Below are 16463 nucleotides of genomic sequence, written 5' to 3'. Positions count from 1 at the left end.
CTGGTCCTTATCCATTTAAGTCACTCAGCACTACTTTTTCTTGAGTTGTGTGATACTGCCCCGCAGTTCTACAGCTCTGTCTCAAGATTGTGTGCTGTTTTGGTTCTGTTTGTACATGATCTGATAGAAGTGTATATGACAACCACCTGAAATGGAGCCCAGATGAGTTGGTACAGTCTCCCTGGTACCAGTGTGGCCAGGGTCAAGCGGCTGGCCAGAGTCTCTGTAATACGGAATGGTACACTTGGGAGTTTCCTCATCTGATATTTTGTTCTTGTTGTGGTCCTTACAGGAACATTGCAACCATCTGTAATACTACAACTAGACTTCATGAAATATATCAGCCCTTATCTCCTTGCTCACTGCTACACTGAGCCTTTTTCTGTAGGAACTTCTATGACCTTTTTAGCTTCTCTAGAACTACATAACCAAATGGAAATGCTCCTTTCTGTAGTTGTTTTGCTTTTGAAATGAGGAACTGTATAAACATTAGTTTAGAGAGCTGGTCAAATCCCAGGTATGAAGAATTAGCTATTTTCCTCTGATTTAATGTTTTTTGATCATATGGATGGCATGCTGGTTAAGAGAGTAATTTATTTTTGCTTATAATGGAGGAGACTAAATGGGGAATGGAGGGAAACTGTTTCACCCCTTTTACCACTCTAAATTTGCGAGGTTTAATACAACTTCTTTCTTGATCCATTTCAGACTCCTTTCCTTTAGTTGAAGGGCCAGAGAAGCACAAAAACTGTTTTTAAAGGTTAAGCTTCAGATGGAGGAAAATAAATACAGAATTGACATTGTGACTCCAGTGGTAGCTAAGTCAGTAACAAATTGTATGAGGTTACTGAAAACAAACAAATAGTAAACTAAAGCAGAAGAGACAAGATACCGAGGCTTTTTTTGATGGACAAAGACTATAAGGAGAAACAGGATAGTGTCAGACGTTACAATTTGGGTGGAAGATAGTGAAGAAGCTGGAAGACAAATTTTGTAAGAATAATCTTTTGGTGGCAACAATATTGGTTATGTTTGTTCTTAGAGGTTGTGGTATGTAACATAACTTCCTGTTCTAGAGTAACACAGAATGGTTTTCAAAGCAAGGCTAAAAAGTATGGTTTGAAAAGGTACTGTGGTACGTTACCCTAGCTTCTTTCCTGTGTCCTACTTATTCCAGAACTGCTGGTATTTGTTGTTTTGTTTTCTTTAAATATTGCTATCGTTGTGTGGCCTTACCACCTAATTCTAAGTTTTTGTGGAAGTGAAGATTTGATATAGCTTCTTGCATTTGTGGGGAAGACAAGAAGTCAGTGAAAACACATCAGGAAATCCAGTGCCTGACAAACGTAATTATTATTATTTTAGTGGTTTTAGTGTTCCTGGTTCTTATGGAAAGTCACGAAAAAGCCTGTTCTTTCTAGAAGCACTTCAAGGACTTTGTTAGCATTTAGTAATTTGTAAATAGAGACAACTCTAGAGGATATTTACCACAAGTTTCTTTTTTTGTCCTCAACCCTGTTAGAGTTACTTATTTAAAATAAAAAGTATGTACTATTTAGGAAAACATAAGGCACTGTTCTGTTATAGTTTAATATGTACATTTTTTAAATTGCTAAGTCTAATTATTTTTTTATGTGCCAGTAGAAAGGTTTAGGCACATCAGTAATGACCGTCCTTGAAAATCTTAGCGCTAACCACACTTAAAAATGAGGTACAAGTGAAGATATGCTGTTATTTCCACTACAGTTGAAAATAATGTACGTCTTCCTGCATTGTCTAGAGAAGCAATGCTTTTTAATACTGTGATCTCTGTTGCATAAGGTACTCCTAAATAACAAATTTTTTTAAAACATCCCGACATACTTGCTATCAGTTTATCCGTTAAAGAGTTGTATCTTATCAGTTTGAGTGCAGAATTAATCATTCTAAAATTGTAAATTCTTCTATGCATTTTGGAAAGCATGCTGTTTTGATGTTTCAGATGTTTAGGCTTTTACTTACACAGAAACACATGAAACTTTTCTTGAGATGGTAAGGAATTGTGTTAGAGCTCTCTGCAAGATTAATGACTTGCAAACTAAGGCTGGTAGCTTGCCTGCATTATGCTCAATAAGCAATCAAGGATGTTGTGTATTAGGTATAGCAGTATTCTTTTTAACTTAAAATGCATGGGCAGCCCCAAACAAACTAAACTTTTTTTAAAGTTACACTGTTTGTTCAGTTGTGGCCTCTGTTACATTTGTCAACTATATACATATTTACCAGGTTGTGGGTCACAAAGAAGGTCTTGATGTCATGGAGAGAGCTGATCCTTTATTTCTTTTGATTGGACTTCCCACTATCCCAGTCATGCTAATACTGGGCAAGATGATTCGTTGGGAGGACTATGTGCTCAGACTGTGGCGCAAATACTCTAATAAGCTACAAATTTTGAACAGCATATTTCCAGGTAATGTGATTAAATTTAAAAGGAAATACCAACCTTGAACTTGTGCCTTGAGGAGATGGGGATAGGCAAGTAGTTTTCATCATTCTTTAAGTAAAGGTGATTAACACCTTCCCTCTATTTTATATTCACTCTATTTAGATGGTGTTTATATAGCACCTAGTGAGAAAGTTGAGGCAAGAGGAGCAGGAGCACGGTTTCAGTTAAGGCCCTAGTAACAAAACCAGCTACTGAAAATCACAGGTCTTTATCTGAAAGTAAAAATGACTACAGCCATTTAATGGAAATAGAATATTCCCTGAGAAGAGGGATAGATCTCAAAGTAATTGGGCTATAGATTTGTAATGAAGTGGGGGGTGGGCACTAACATGCTTGCTGTGTTCTGTTTGAGGTAGTAGCTATGTAACCTTCTCTTCCCCCACTCTCATCCCTTTAGGCATTGGATGTCCTGTTCCTCGTATTCCAGCAGAGGCCAACCCTTTGGCAGATCATGTCTCTGCTACACGTATTCTATGTGGAGCTCTAGTTTTCCCTACTATTGCCACAATAGTTGGCAAGCTGATGTTCAGCAGTGTTAACTCAAATTTGCAAAGGACAATCTTGGTAAGATTCAGTATTGTTTGTTTCATAAAAGCTTATTATATAGGGAATATGAAGTGTTGTATTGTGGGGGGAGGGAGGAAAAGTAAAAAGGAACATAAATTGATCTAGAACTGGCGTGACACTTGATTAAGGCAAGGGATTTTTTTTAAGGTTGCCTGTCTTGGCAGTGGACAAGCATCATGTGTGTGAGACTTTGTCCTTATGACTGAAACCAATCTCAGTTCAAGACAAGGCTGAAACTTGTATCTGGTACTGTACTAGGCATACCTTAGCAGTAATTAAAGGTGATAAAGAAGATGAAGAACCAGCATCTCCTAAGAACAATTTAAGCAAAACTGGGGTTTATATTATCAACCTTTTCATATTACCTTCTGTTTACTAATTCTTTGAGGGAATCCCTGTTACTTATTTTAATATAAGGAGAGAAAAATAAACTCTCTGTAGAAGTTGATAGGAGGTGGGAGGACGAAGAGAGGAGACCATCTCTTCCTTGTGAATAACCTTTCTGGCTTGCAGCCTGTCAAGGGGAAGCACACTGAGTTTGGGAAGATGGTATCCTGGGGCATCTGACTGTCACTGCAGCCCCTGTTTTCAATTCCAACATGTTTATGCACCCCTCCCTTCCATATGGAAGAAACAGTGATATTACAACTGTTCATGCAGACTAGAGGCTTCTTAGTATCTGTTATTTTGAAGACTTGAGTTAAACATATTGTAAAACTTTCTGAAAAAAGTTTGTTTTACAAAGAACAGATTTTTATTTCACTTCACAATTGCATTTGGCAAGTGGTCTTTTTCTCAGTCTGATTATACAAATCAGTAGTATTCCTTGTGCCATGCATAGTGTATTTTCAGAGAATGGAGGAGAGCAGATACATATCTGTATTTTACTTTATTCTTTAAATAGGATGTATTTTGACTTTTTTAGAATATTTTTCAGAGTTCCAAGCAAATAAAAGCTTTCAAAAGGTTTTGTAGATCCAGTATGTAATCCCTTTAAGTAATATTAAACCTCTCTAATAGTGCATTGTGATAGAAAACTGAGATGCTCATTTGGAATTGTCCTAGTTAGCTAAACTTCAAAAGAAGATGCTATATGATTGGAAAATGAATCTTCTTTGACCAGAAATTTTTTAAAAGAACATTTGCAATAATATGACACTGAACTGTGCAGGTTTTCAAAATATCTTTTTATTTCAGGGTGGAATTGCTTTTGTTGCTATAAAAGGAGCTTTTAAGGTTTACTTCAAACAGCAGCAATATTTGCGCCAAGCTCACCGCAAAATTTTAAATTATCCTGAACAAGAAGGAGCATAAGGCTGTGATCTCCAGATGTCCTACAGTCTCACCTAACAGGTTTCCATGTTGTATTGGTTCCATCATTATTGCACAGTAGTAGAGAATTGTGATAAGTTGCTGCTCCTAATTTTTTTTTCTTTAAATATAATAAAGCACTGTCTTGTGGCAGGGTAAATCCTTTCAGCAACCACTGAACCGAAGAATGTGACTTGGCTTTCATTATTTTTGGGTATTTCTGTTGGGCAACAGGCTTCTGAATTATTTTCTTTGAGCCAGTATGCTGAATGGGAAAAAAAAAAAAGCATCAACTACAGAACAAGAACATTTTAAATTGTGTAGTTAATGTAGGCTATATCCAAAGGCCTTTTCTATACATGTTTTCACACCCACGCTATCATCCAGTTCAGCACTTCACACGATGAACAGAATTTTTTTTTAGAAAGGAAGTGTGAGTCATTACCAAGGAGAAGTAATTGTGGGACATCAGTCAGTAAAGATTTCCTTGGGTTTTGCAGGTATCGAACAGGGAGTGTAAAATACTCAAATGACTGGTCAGAGAAAGCAGAAGATAGATCACTCTACAGGACTCATGTGTCAGCTTTAGCCACCTAAGTACTAGGTGTTGAAATTAGCATGGCTTCCAGGTGACTTGTATTACTGATAATTTTTACTGTCCTGTTGTATCTTCTGCAGTGCCTAGTGTTATTTTCTCATGGCTCTTTTACTGTTTTTTAACTGGTGCTGGATAGCATTTCTTTCCTCCACAGTGAAATAACTACATGGGGGGGAAGTAAATTTCAGTTGTTTTGTCCTTAAGTATTAGAGCACTTGTTTAGTTTTCATGTTTCTTTTGATTATGTAAATATCTGTACAAGTACAAAGAGGGGTAGAAGTTGGGGGGGGGGGGGGGGGGGAAACATTGGACACTAAAGCTACATTTAAACTGACAGATTAGGGCATCCTTCTAAACTTCCAGACATGGATGTGTAACTCAGCTCTGCACCAGGACTAGGCCCTCTTCTGCCCATACCAGCTCTAGTGGATGGACTGGCTGGAAGGGGGCAACATGACACTTTGGGTACCTCATCTGAGCATGGTACAGACCAACAGGCTACACACTCTTAAGACAACATGGCTCCATTCTGTAAAGAACTAAAGGATAAAACTTAAATGTGTAATAAACTAAGTTTATTTATACAGTAAGCTTTACTCTTACAATATGTTCAAAATAGCCAGCTGAGGGAGACATTAGCACTTCAGTTATTTGATGTATTTATAAATTAATTTCAACAGAAATTAACTGTTTTGTGAAGTTAGATTTTGACAAACATAATACGGCCATTTAATATTCATAGTCATACCAGACTTAACCTAGATTTAGTACTTGAAGTTTTTCCTTAACAACAATTTTTTTGTTTTTTCTCAATTTTTTTAGCTGTTCATATTAGTATGTCAAATGCATGGAGAAAGGTTTAAAAAAATCTTTTAGTGGAAGTATCATAAGTAAGTATTTCTTTTCACTAGAAATGAAGTAAATGCAGAATGGGCTTCATACCTGAATGCAATAATGTATGTTAGAGAAATTCAAAATATGGTACCTTTTCTATAGTATGTTTATCTTAATTACTGAGATGTAATATTTTAGAGCTGTACAAAAGTGTATATAATGGCCAAGTAGTATTCAGAAACTATACAGGTATTGAAAATTATACATTCAATCAATATCAAATACTTTTGAAGTTCTTGCTGTAACAGAAGAATTACTATAATCTTGTAAGTCTGCTGATTATATTTGTCTTAGTGGGCTCACTTTTATATAAAACTATTTAGAGTAGCAACCTCTGAAAGTTGCTGCTTTCTGTAAGATAGTCTTGAAACAATATAATACATATTTCTTACAGAATTCCTCATTTCGAGAAAATGGCTTTTCAGTGGTCTTCACTGTATATATTTCCAATAAATTTATTACTGTTTTTTAAAGTCTCATGAAGAATTAAATGATGCAAGTTAGTGGGTTTGAAACTTGTTCCATGGGAAAGCTCATTGTCTCCTCTGGAAGTTAAAGCTATTGTAAAAATACAATTATAAAAATACTGTATGGATTATAAAATGATTTCACATGAGTGGCAGAAGGTCATTACTCTGTTGTAAATCTTGTTTTTAAGTATTGCAAATTATAGTTATGTTGAATTAGGTTGAATAAATATTTTTTACACTCCCTAGTGTATTTTGTGAGTTGAACAAAAGCCTGTAGCAAAACTTCTAAATGAAAAATGTGGTTTGTTTTAATGCATATAGTCAATTTTAAGGTGATAGTCTGAAGAAATATCTTGGGGATGAATGAAGAATTACTGTAAGACTTCTAAACTTACATTTACATTTCTTTTTCCCTCTCTAGTGATCAATAAATTATGTAGGAGAATGCATTTCTCAAACATTTAAAGCAATACAAAACACGAACAACTTCTGGTAATACAGAACTGGCGTTGGGAGTTACTATGTATCTCTGGGTTGGCTGATGTGCAGCATTTATTTGGGGAGTAATGCTGATCCTTCCTCATCGAGAAAGAGAATACTGGCTGTAGGAAGTATTTTTTTCATTAATGGCTAATTTATGTCCCATTACTTTCAGAACAAGGAATGTGAAATGTTATCTAGCATTTCTCAGTGTACGTTCTTATCTGTAACTTGGTTTCTCTTAGCCTTCCATTACATTAACATCAAGGCACAAATTATCTGAGCTGTTATTATGTGAATATATGAGAGATGCTTCCCCCCTTCTCTCTCCCTTCCTATCTTAAACCCTTAGGTTTAAATGGAGCCCTATTATACTTTGGACTATTTTTGTTTGAATGGTGGTTCTTTCCTTCATCTTCTTTCCCCTGCAAAAGCTTTTCTTTGTAACAATTTGCATGAGTTGCTTGGTTTGAAGTATATTAATTCCCTCCTCATCTGCAGTTGTTACCCAAAGGTTAGCTGTCTCCCTTGGTTATCAGAGATAGATCCAACCATGTAGCTGTTTAAGGCCTCTCCAGCATTTAGAGTAGTTCTATGCTTGAAAGAAAGCTATGCTTAGGTATTGTGACTTCAGTCAGAATTACTTATTTTGATTGAGGACACAATTTTTCCTAGAATTTCAGCTGCATAATTTTTATCATGGCAGCTGTGAGGATTCTCCTTTTTTTAAATGCATACTGTGGAATTTGCACAAGCTTATGGAGTAGGTGTTTGAGGGTTGTTTGGAGTAGCCTTTTACTAGCTGCTTTTTAGAAAAGTTTTTAACCACAGACAACTATGTCTCTTTATTTGCGTAGTGGTTTTTACTGATGGAGAGAACTGAGAGAAGTAGGCATGGATTACTGTTGCACCAGTAATCTTGCTTTTAAAACCCTGTATTTAATGTTCTAGGTCCATGCCACTTTATATTTGGGTTTTCTTTTTTGAAGAACTAGGATCACATTTGATTAATGCATCACTGAGTACAGTAGTCTTATCTGTTCTCATAATAAATGCTGTGCTAACAATTTCTGCTTCCCATTTTAAAGTACAAATGCCAGTTTCACTAAAGTCTGGTTTTGGAATTCTTTTCTAGTAGGCAACTGCTGCTGAAACTTGTGTTGATATGGTTTTTTGGTTGTTGGTTTTGGTTGGTTGGTTTTGTTGGTGGTTGGGTTTTTTTTCAAGCATGCTAGGGCAGGTGTTGATAGAGGAAAGTATGATAGAGGATCACAGGTTAAAAGCTAGAAAATTCTGAAAAACAGTCTTAGCAGTTGTCTTCTTGCTAGCAGGCCCCTCCCTCTGCACCCTTGCAAAGTCACCACTCTGTTCTACATGGTGTGAAACAGAACTTAGTATCCAAACCCAAGAAGTAGTTGAGTATTCATTAGTTCTTGTGCAGTTTGAGAATAAGTTCTGGTTTTGAAGGGTGATTAAAGTGGAAGTGATTCTGGTTTGGTATGTAAGTGTTATTCATCACCTCAGTTTTCCTCCTATTTTTTTCTCTCATGTGGACATGTGGCTACTTGATTGGGATGGCCACTTGTTAGATTGAAAGAAACTTCAAGAAGGCTGACAGTTAACTAGTGCGTTAGCCTGGGAGAAGAACTATGGAAACCAGCCTTTGTCCTGATTTTTTTCAGAAGTTTTTATTAATTCCAGTATATTTGTGTTTGTGTGCGTATATAAATTAAAAAAAGATACTAGAAGTTTTCTTGGCTATAGATAAGTAGATATGTGTAAATAGTAATATCTTGGAAAATGGTTCTTGCTAGGACGGAGGTAACAGTTTAATCCATCACACTACTACACACTCAGGATCAACTCTATTTACAGTTTGGTCAACTAAATATAATTTGATGCAGCCAGTATTTAAGATGACCTAAAAACATTAAGGCTGTGCAGTGTTAATTATCTAACTTCTTTTTCACTAATCTAAATGGCTTCATTTCTTTTCACTTTAATGTTTGAGGAATTCAGCTGCTGCCATCCTGCTTACTTTTAGCTCCATTTCCCTAAACCATTGACTCTTCATTTACCATGACCTCTTGGCAATGTATTCTTACTGTTTCTACCTGGGTTTTCTGGGGAGAAAAAACTTCAAACGCTTCAAGAAACCACACATACTCTGATATTTAACTTAGTAAGGTAAATAAGTACTCCTCTCGTATGTACTTGGAACATACCACTGAATCTGGCAGTACATCATCATCCTTATCCTCACAGTTCAGGTACCTGAACTACCATCTCTTAACCCTCTTGACTGAAAAGGCACATCTTCTCCCACTAGTCTCGCTGTGATTTGGGGAAAGAGTCTCACTTACCTGTTTCAATAAATTCCAGCATAATCTGGGGAAATCAGAAGCCAGTGTTCCTTAATGGGTTGGTTTAATTCTTGTAGGCACTGAGGCCAAGACTGCTTTCTTCATTGCTGTTTAGCAGGTTGCTCGAGTGGGAGTGAGCTGTAAAACTAGAAGTATTTGTGCCAAAGTTTACCCAGCATTTCAACTATTCAAATTCTTTCTGCTTTACCAATTTATAGAAGTCCAGGGTAGGCTTTATTAATTTATTTCAAGGCCTTATTCAAGAGCTTGAGTAATACAGCTCACTTTCCAGAAAGGCAACAATCACCAGATAAGTGGCAAAGAGAGTATTACTGCAAGTGGGGGGGGGGGGAATTATCTTCTGTAAACAGGGATGAACTATGCTCATTAGATCACAGCTCCTGTACCTCGAGAAGGTTTGAAGATCTGTGGCCTCTTTGTCCATTCTTGCCAGTTATTCACATCGCGTTTGCACCTCTGAATATGGTGAGCATAAAGCAGTTATTTCTGGTTATACTATACTAAATAGTTTAGTAGAAAAATTCCATTCCAGAACCACTAAAAGCAAATAGCAGACATGACTTGAAACTGCCTCAACTAAACAGCTTAGCAGCACCTGTCAAAACATATCTTGCAGGCACCTCATGTAATGCTGGATGACTAAGCCATGGAAAAGCAATTGCCTAAGCAGTAGGCCTCCACAGGAAGTACTACGCTTATTTAAAAAAAAAAAAAATTATGCAACTTGCTTCTAGTTTCAGACTACTCTGTGATACAGCATGCACAGCTTGATGTTTTGGGTGTTCTGTATTTTTCAGTTGCTCCTCCGCTCTTACTATACCTCAGTAACACTTAGCTGCAGCTAATGGGAGCTGATAAAGGAACACACTCATCTGAGTATTTACTGGATGTCTAAGGACTATTTTGTGAGTAATTGTCACTTCTCTGCCATGAATCATTACAAGAAGCAAATACCTCTGCTCACTACCTCTGGAAGAGCCTCTGCCTATCAATTTTCCAGATACTTCTCATGCACAGAAGATAGAATACATAAAATAGCACAGAATGAAAAATGCTTATTTTGATGAAAATCAAGTGGGTTTTGATTTTTCCGCAGCAAAATGTTAGCTGGTTCAGAAGTGTTTGACTAACTTGATAGAGATTTTTCTTCTACCACCTTACCTCCCTTGCATAGTTCTAGGTTCTGAGTTTGTCACTAGTCATAGTTTGCAGCATTACTCTTGCATAAGCTGCTTGCATTACTCTGTTTCAAACAAGACCATAGTGCAGGAAGAAAGTCCTGCTTCTCTAGTGTATTTGCACTTCAGCTTCAGGGCTTTTTATATTTTTTTTTTTATCCAAAACAGATGTTGGTTATATATACATAAAATAACTCCCTCTGAGAAGTATTGCAGAAGCTTTATGGAACACAAGTTACATGATGGAAGCCTTTGGGGGGGGGGGCGGTACTGAAGGAACGCAAACTTAATTGAAGATTATTTCAGAGGCAGAAAAAAAATGCCATTTTGACATACTGAATCTGAGACTTGGACCAAATTCCCTTAGTACCAAGCTATGAGGGACTAGTGGCATTTCTCGTAATCAACACAATTCTTATGACTTCTGAGATAGGATAGAAAATTGTTGCTAGTTTGTAAGGACAATTCAGTCAACCTCATTAAAAAAAGGTTTCAGGTTTTTCTTAAATTCTTTGATACCTTAAGCAAAGCAATGGAGGTTTTTTGTTCTGTTGGTGGTTTCTTTTGAAAAAGCAATGGTATCTTTTAACTGCAGGTTTACCCCAGAGTGTTGTTAAATTTCAAGGCACTATAAAAACAACAGTTCTTTCCACTTAGAATAAATTAAATACCATGCAATGCAACTGACCTTCCCCCATTACCAAGCCCCATCTCCTATCTCTGTATTTATGTCGCATACCACCTTACTGGTAACTAGGCTTATTTTCCCATCTCCTTTCAAAGATTAACTAAAATGCAAACTAACCCAAGGAGTAAGTGTACAAGTGACTTCAAAAGTATGGGTGCTTGAATTTCCTTGTTCAGCTCTAGATTCTTTATGAACAGAGTATTTTCCTTTCTAAAGGGGCTCAAAAGTGAAAGCTCTTCTGGTTAATAGGTGGTGAGACTCATTACATACACTTAGTTTTTAAAATACATTTATAACATTTACATGTAGCTACTTACATGCCAAATGACAGAAAATGTATGTGTATTTCCTGAGCCTTCAGGTCTTAAGCTATTTTGGACAGAGTCAGAGTAGGTGATCACAGTCTGTAACATTCCTCACAGCAACTCCTGCTAAGCATTTCAGTTCCTGCTGAGCTAAATCACATACACTATGTGTTGGAATCCCTTTATATAACATTTAAGAGTAGAGTCATTAGCAACCCACAGAAATACTTTGTCCTAATCTACAGATTAGGACCCAGAAAAACATAAAACAGCTTTACTAGTTGCATCTGTGGAGACATTTTAGAGAAGAGTCCAGTAACATGCTATGAAAATGGTATGTCAGGGATCATCTTCTCTCCTCAAAAATCTGAGCATCATGGGGCCTTTCTTGACCAAACATGAATCTCAAGTACATCCTCTGCAAAGGTCAATACCATGTGGCTTGTAGCACTGAGCTCTCTGTGCCTCAGTCTTTTTAACTAAGTACCAAGATAGGGAAAAAACCCTTGTGTGGAGAACTGCAAATGCCAATAGTGTAATTATAGGAGGCAGGTAGAACAGGAAATGATGCTGCAGACACCTCCCAAAACTGCATGAGATGCATTTATTAACTAACTTAGCTAGCTTCTTACTGTCCAAATGGTGGTCAAAGTCCTTATTTACTGCAGCTGGCATTCAGATGTTATATAAATAACTATTTGCAAACCTGCAGTTGACAAGCAGAATGTGTCTTCCATACTCACCCTGTTTGTCCTTGTCACCACGTGAATTAAATCCCATAAATCTCCCTCAGAGTGTCTCATCATTGAGGAATACAACCATTTATGGCATCCACGTATGAAGAGTTTAAAGAAAGTCAAAATAAATCATTCTGTATAATAAGCTGGACACCTTCAAAAGCCTGTTAGATGGTCAGCTTTAGGAGCCTCATTACGGGGTAATTAGTTGCATCTGGGTATTCCTCAGGAGCAAATTAACAAAGTGTTCTAACAAGCAGTGTATAAGGCTTGAATTCATCCCTTTTGGCAGCTGCATAATTATCATCTGGGAAGCCTCCACACCATGTAATCCTTTTCTTGCACCTAAAATATGTTCTTATGATCAGCAGCCACTGAGCCAATGTTAAAACACATTTGCACACATGTGAACGTGACCAAGACAAACTGAATTTATACGTCAGCCATGATGTGCAGCTTGGATGGTGGTTTTTAGTTTTGTTTTGGTTCTGTTCTGTTTTTAAAAGAACAAGGCTTGTGATGCTGTGCGCCACAGGAAAGGTGCAAAAGGCATAAGCAATCTGAATTCAGTATGTGGCAGTTTTGCTCCAGTCGGAAAGCAAATAAATACACTGAAATGTAATTAAGATAAATCAAATATGCAGCACAATTATATGGCACATGGTAAGCAGACTCCAAAAGTGAGTGGTGTATTTTTGCATCCTAATGTTTCCTGTATTCCCAAAGCAGATTCTTATTATTGCATTTCTGAGATGTAATTAGATGGCCTCAAAATATCTTTTTTCTGTAACAACCCTTTTTTGAAAGACTCTACTAATTGACTTGTGGATGAACTGAACAGTTATCACCATCAAAATACAGTAACCAGACTTAATATTCCCTGTCCAGTAGGTGAGAAAGCAGAAGGATGGGGAGAGTGTACCATGAAGTTAAATTCCAGTTCTATTTACAGGTGAACTTGGTGCTATGTCTTGAGTAGTGCATATAGTGCATTTTGTCTTTCAAATATATTAGCATTGAAAAAGAAAACATAAGAAAATTTATACCACCCCCCTGCCATGCACACACACAAAACAAAATCTGCCTTCTTGCTCAATGCTGATGCCAAAACAAATACGAGATACCAGAGTGACAGCCTACTCTCTTGGCCATCCTGCCCTTCACATGCTGTTCTCCTCATCTTGTGCAGGGGTCTCACCTGGCTGGAGATTGCAGTGTATGCTGAAAAGCTAGAGGATGTGAAGAATCACTTGATGAAACAAAATCAGCTAGTGACTGAGTGTGAGGGGTGCTACAGGCAATGACTGAAAGGTCACTTTTATTTGCACAATCTGATTTTTCAGTCCCAGAAGTCCTACAAACAAATTCCCTTTTCCATCTATAGAAACAAAGCAACCACTTGACAACATAAACTGTCAATCCCAATGGAGGAGTGGGGTTTCTTGAGAATTATTTGACAAATTTGTCACAGCTGGATCTTCTTGTAGATTAAATTTCACCTGGTTTAAGGTGCAGTTACACAGCTCGGGTATGGTCTTTGCTGGATAAGCAGGTGCATGTAGAGCAACTTTGTGACAGAATAAGCCACAGGTATGCCACTTGATACTTCAAATTGTACTGCACCTTGCCCATTCCTGCTTTCCACAGTTGCTGGATGCTAGTGGGATTCTTCTGGGTGGGAGCCCAGTCACCTCCTCAGGAAGCACCTGCAGTCCACAGCAGATGCCCCTGTCCTGGGGCCTGACCACCACTTGCTGCTAACAGCTCATGCAGGCAGCAAGGGGTAACCTGCTCCCAGCCTAAGGAGCGGGATAGGTGTAAGGACTGCTGGGAGAAAGCTCAGAGTTTGGCTGAGACCCTCTTTCCCTTACTCTTCTTTAATGATACATACAAAAAAGGGATCTGCAGACTTGAGATGGTGCCAGCTTATTGCATACCTGCACCAAGGATCTGTTCTTGGGACACTGGGCAACTACAGAGCTTTGGGTTGATCCGAAATTAATTACTTTGTACTGGAGCCAGGCTGGCAGAATAGTACCACTCTCTTCCTCTGGGCGGCAAGCCAAGTCTAGTTCTCCTAGGACATAGAAAAGGCCCATGAGTCAAACGCATAAAGGGCACAGAGTGCCCTCTGCCATCACTGTGCGGTGAAAGCACAGCCTAAAGGCTGATAGCCAAGTTAGCTGTTACTTGCTTCAAGTAAGGATGGGCTTGAGACTAATCTGCTCTACTGAACAAGCTTCATGCACTTTTTTTTACTCCAGCAGGCACAATATTTTTAAAAATCCTCTATCTTTAGTGGTGCATTATAAGGCTCTGACACCCAAATGCAGACAGACCACAGTACAACTTTACAGAGGCCAGGTTAGCTTCAGAGTCTGCAAAATAACAAAAGATATAAATGAAAGCATTGTGGCAGGATTCTGGAACACTACCAACTGCTTGGCAGAAAAGAGATACAGATTTCATATCATGACTAGAACAAGATCATCCCTCCTTATCACAGCTGTGGTTGCAATGTAAGCCTACAGCAGATGCTGGAATTCTAAAATTCTGCATTATCTGAAAGTAGATCTAGGCCCCCAGCAGGTAAAATTCTGGGACCTGCCAGTATTTTGTTTTCTTTTTCCTGCTTCTGCTGCCCCTGCCAGTAGTTATGGTTGTGCTGAAAAGTTACTTTTAAAGGTCAGAGATAAAGATAGTTGGATATGGATTTGCAATCCTGAACACATGCAGTATTTGAGAAGATGATCTGTTCTCATATTCTGGTTCAGTCCTTTTGTAGTTAATCTCCCCATTTTCCAACTGTGTAGGAATTGTAGATTTTGGCTAATCCTTCTCGTATGCCTCTGGTGGTTGGAGCTTTTTCCATTGACAGCAGTTCATCAGTACAGCTAAACAAAATCACTGTAAGCTGTCAAACAGAAGACAAATGAGAGCTTACAAAATAGAATACTCGCTGAACTGAGACAAAACTTCCAGTGCCGACAATGATGATGGCGGGGGAGCAGAGACTATCTAGTGATAATTGCCAATTTAGCAACAGCTGAGCCTGTACTTATCTGAATTGGTACTTCTGCTAAATTCATGATGTTTTTGTCCTGTGCTAAGCCTTGACGTTAGCAGACACAATGCAAATGCAGTGTGTTCCAGGGATAACTCCTCTCTCAAAAAACAGCAGGTGGCAGTTAGTCTGAGGACTGAATCCTAGGGGAAGATTGCTTTTTTCCCTGATGTGGGCACCTGCTGTTGAGCTGAGATTTTTTTGAATCTGCCTGCAAGCATCAAGGTGATAAGCAAGCTCTGTTTTTTTTCAGTAGCTGTTTGTATTTGTTCTTAGTTCCAGCCTCTACCTTTTTTTTCTAAGCCCAAAATATAAATTAACTTTTCTTTTTGTTTAAAACTTTCATATTGTGCTCTTGAAGTCCTGTCTAGATAACAGCTTATCTTTGGATTGTACCTCACAAAACCAGCATTCTGTTTTATCATGAAGTGGTTGCCACCAAACACTGGTGAATAAATTGTAAATATGCCTTATTTATCAAGTATAGGTGATCTGTGGGAGATAATTACTGTTTAGCCTGTTGATTTGCTCTCTCATCAAAAGATGTTTCAAGTTAATGAACAGTGTATAAAAGGATATGTAAAAATATGGAAGAACCATTTGTCTGAAATAAATTTTGCTCCAATGCAGTAAAGTGCAGACAAGAATACAGTAATGAAACAAATGTACTTACCCTTTTAAATGAAAAACAGTGTCTCAGGGGTATTTATATGACAGTAATAACTCTCATAATCTAAAAATAATCAACTATAACATTAGGCATAGGAAGTCCAAGTAAAAGACCATGTTTAGTATATTGATGTTAGTATACAACATGGCATACCTAAAATAGAAAGAGAATACAGAATCCTGAAATTAAACTTAGAGTATTCATTACAAGGATGGCAAGAAAGTAGAGTAAGAAACAAATCTTTCCTCCTTTCATGTACACGTATACTGCTATCCATTCTTGGACAAGAACCTTCTAACAGTCTTCTAACCTGCACTGTATACAGGAGGAACCATGTCCCTTCTCCAAGCTGACAGTTAATTCTAGTCCCATAAATAGCTTGCTATAAATTATGCCAGCGAAAAATAAAATTGGAGGGATGACCCAAAAATAAGCTATATGATACAGACAAGGGAGAAAGTTGTCTTCAGCTGAAATTTGAAATGTTGCAGACCAACATGCTGTATCCTAAAAGGCTTTGACAGGCCTATCATCAGCAAAGGTGTAATTTCCTTTCCGATCATATCTTCTCTAAGTCACGGCTGCAGGCCTTTCTTCTTTTAATATGGGTAGTGTGTTTGGTTTGCAGTTTG

At 37.8% G+C, this 16463-nt stretch overlaps 1 protein-coding gene across 2 annotated transcripts in view; it reads left to right on the top strand.

Annotated features, from left to right (window-relative positions):
- MARCHF5 (membrane associated ring-CH-type finger 5) overlaps positions 1-6566 on the top strand; it is a 32499-nt gene extending 25933 nt beyond the window's left edge. For both annotated transcript variants that reach the window (XM_074874982.1, XM_074874981.1), the window contains exons 4-6: positions 2266-2449; positions 2883-3049; positions 4250-6566. In XM_074874982.1, the coding sequence (XP_074731083.1) occupies positions 2266-2449; positions 2883-3049; positions 4250-4366 (468 nt within the window). In that variant the 3' untranslated portion in view covers positions 4367-6566. The remainder of the gene's footprint in view (positions 1-2265; positions 2450-2882; positions 3050-4249) is intronic.
- Positions 6567-16463: the final 9897 nt, after the last annotated feature.

Source organism: Strix uralensis, chromosome 7 (genome assembly GCF_047716275.1).
Source record: "Strix uralensis isolate ZFMK-TIS-50842 chromosome 7, bStrUra1, whole genome shotgun sequence".
NCBI lineage: Eukaryota > Metazoa > Chordata > Aves > Strigiformes > Strigidae > Strix > Strix uralensis.
Note: the sequence above shows the minus strand (reverse complement) of the source record. Positions and strands in the feature narration are given on the sequence as shown.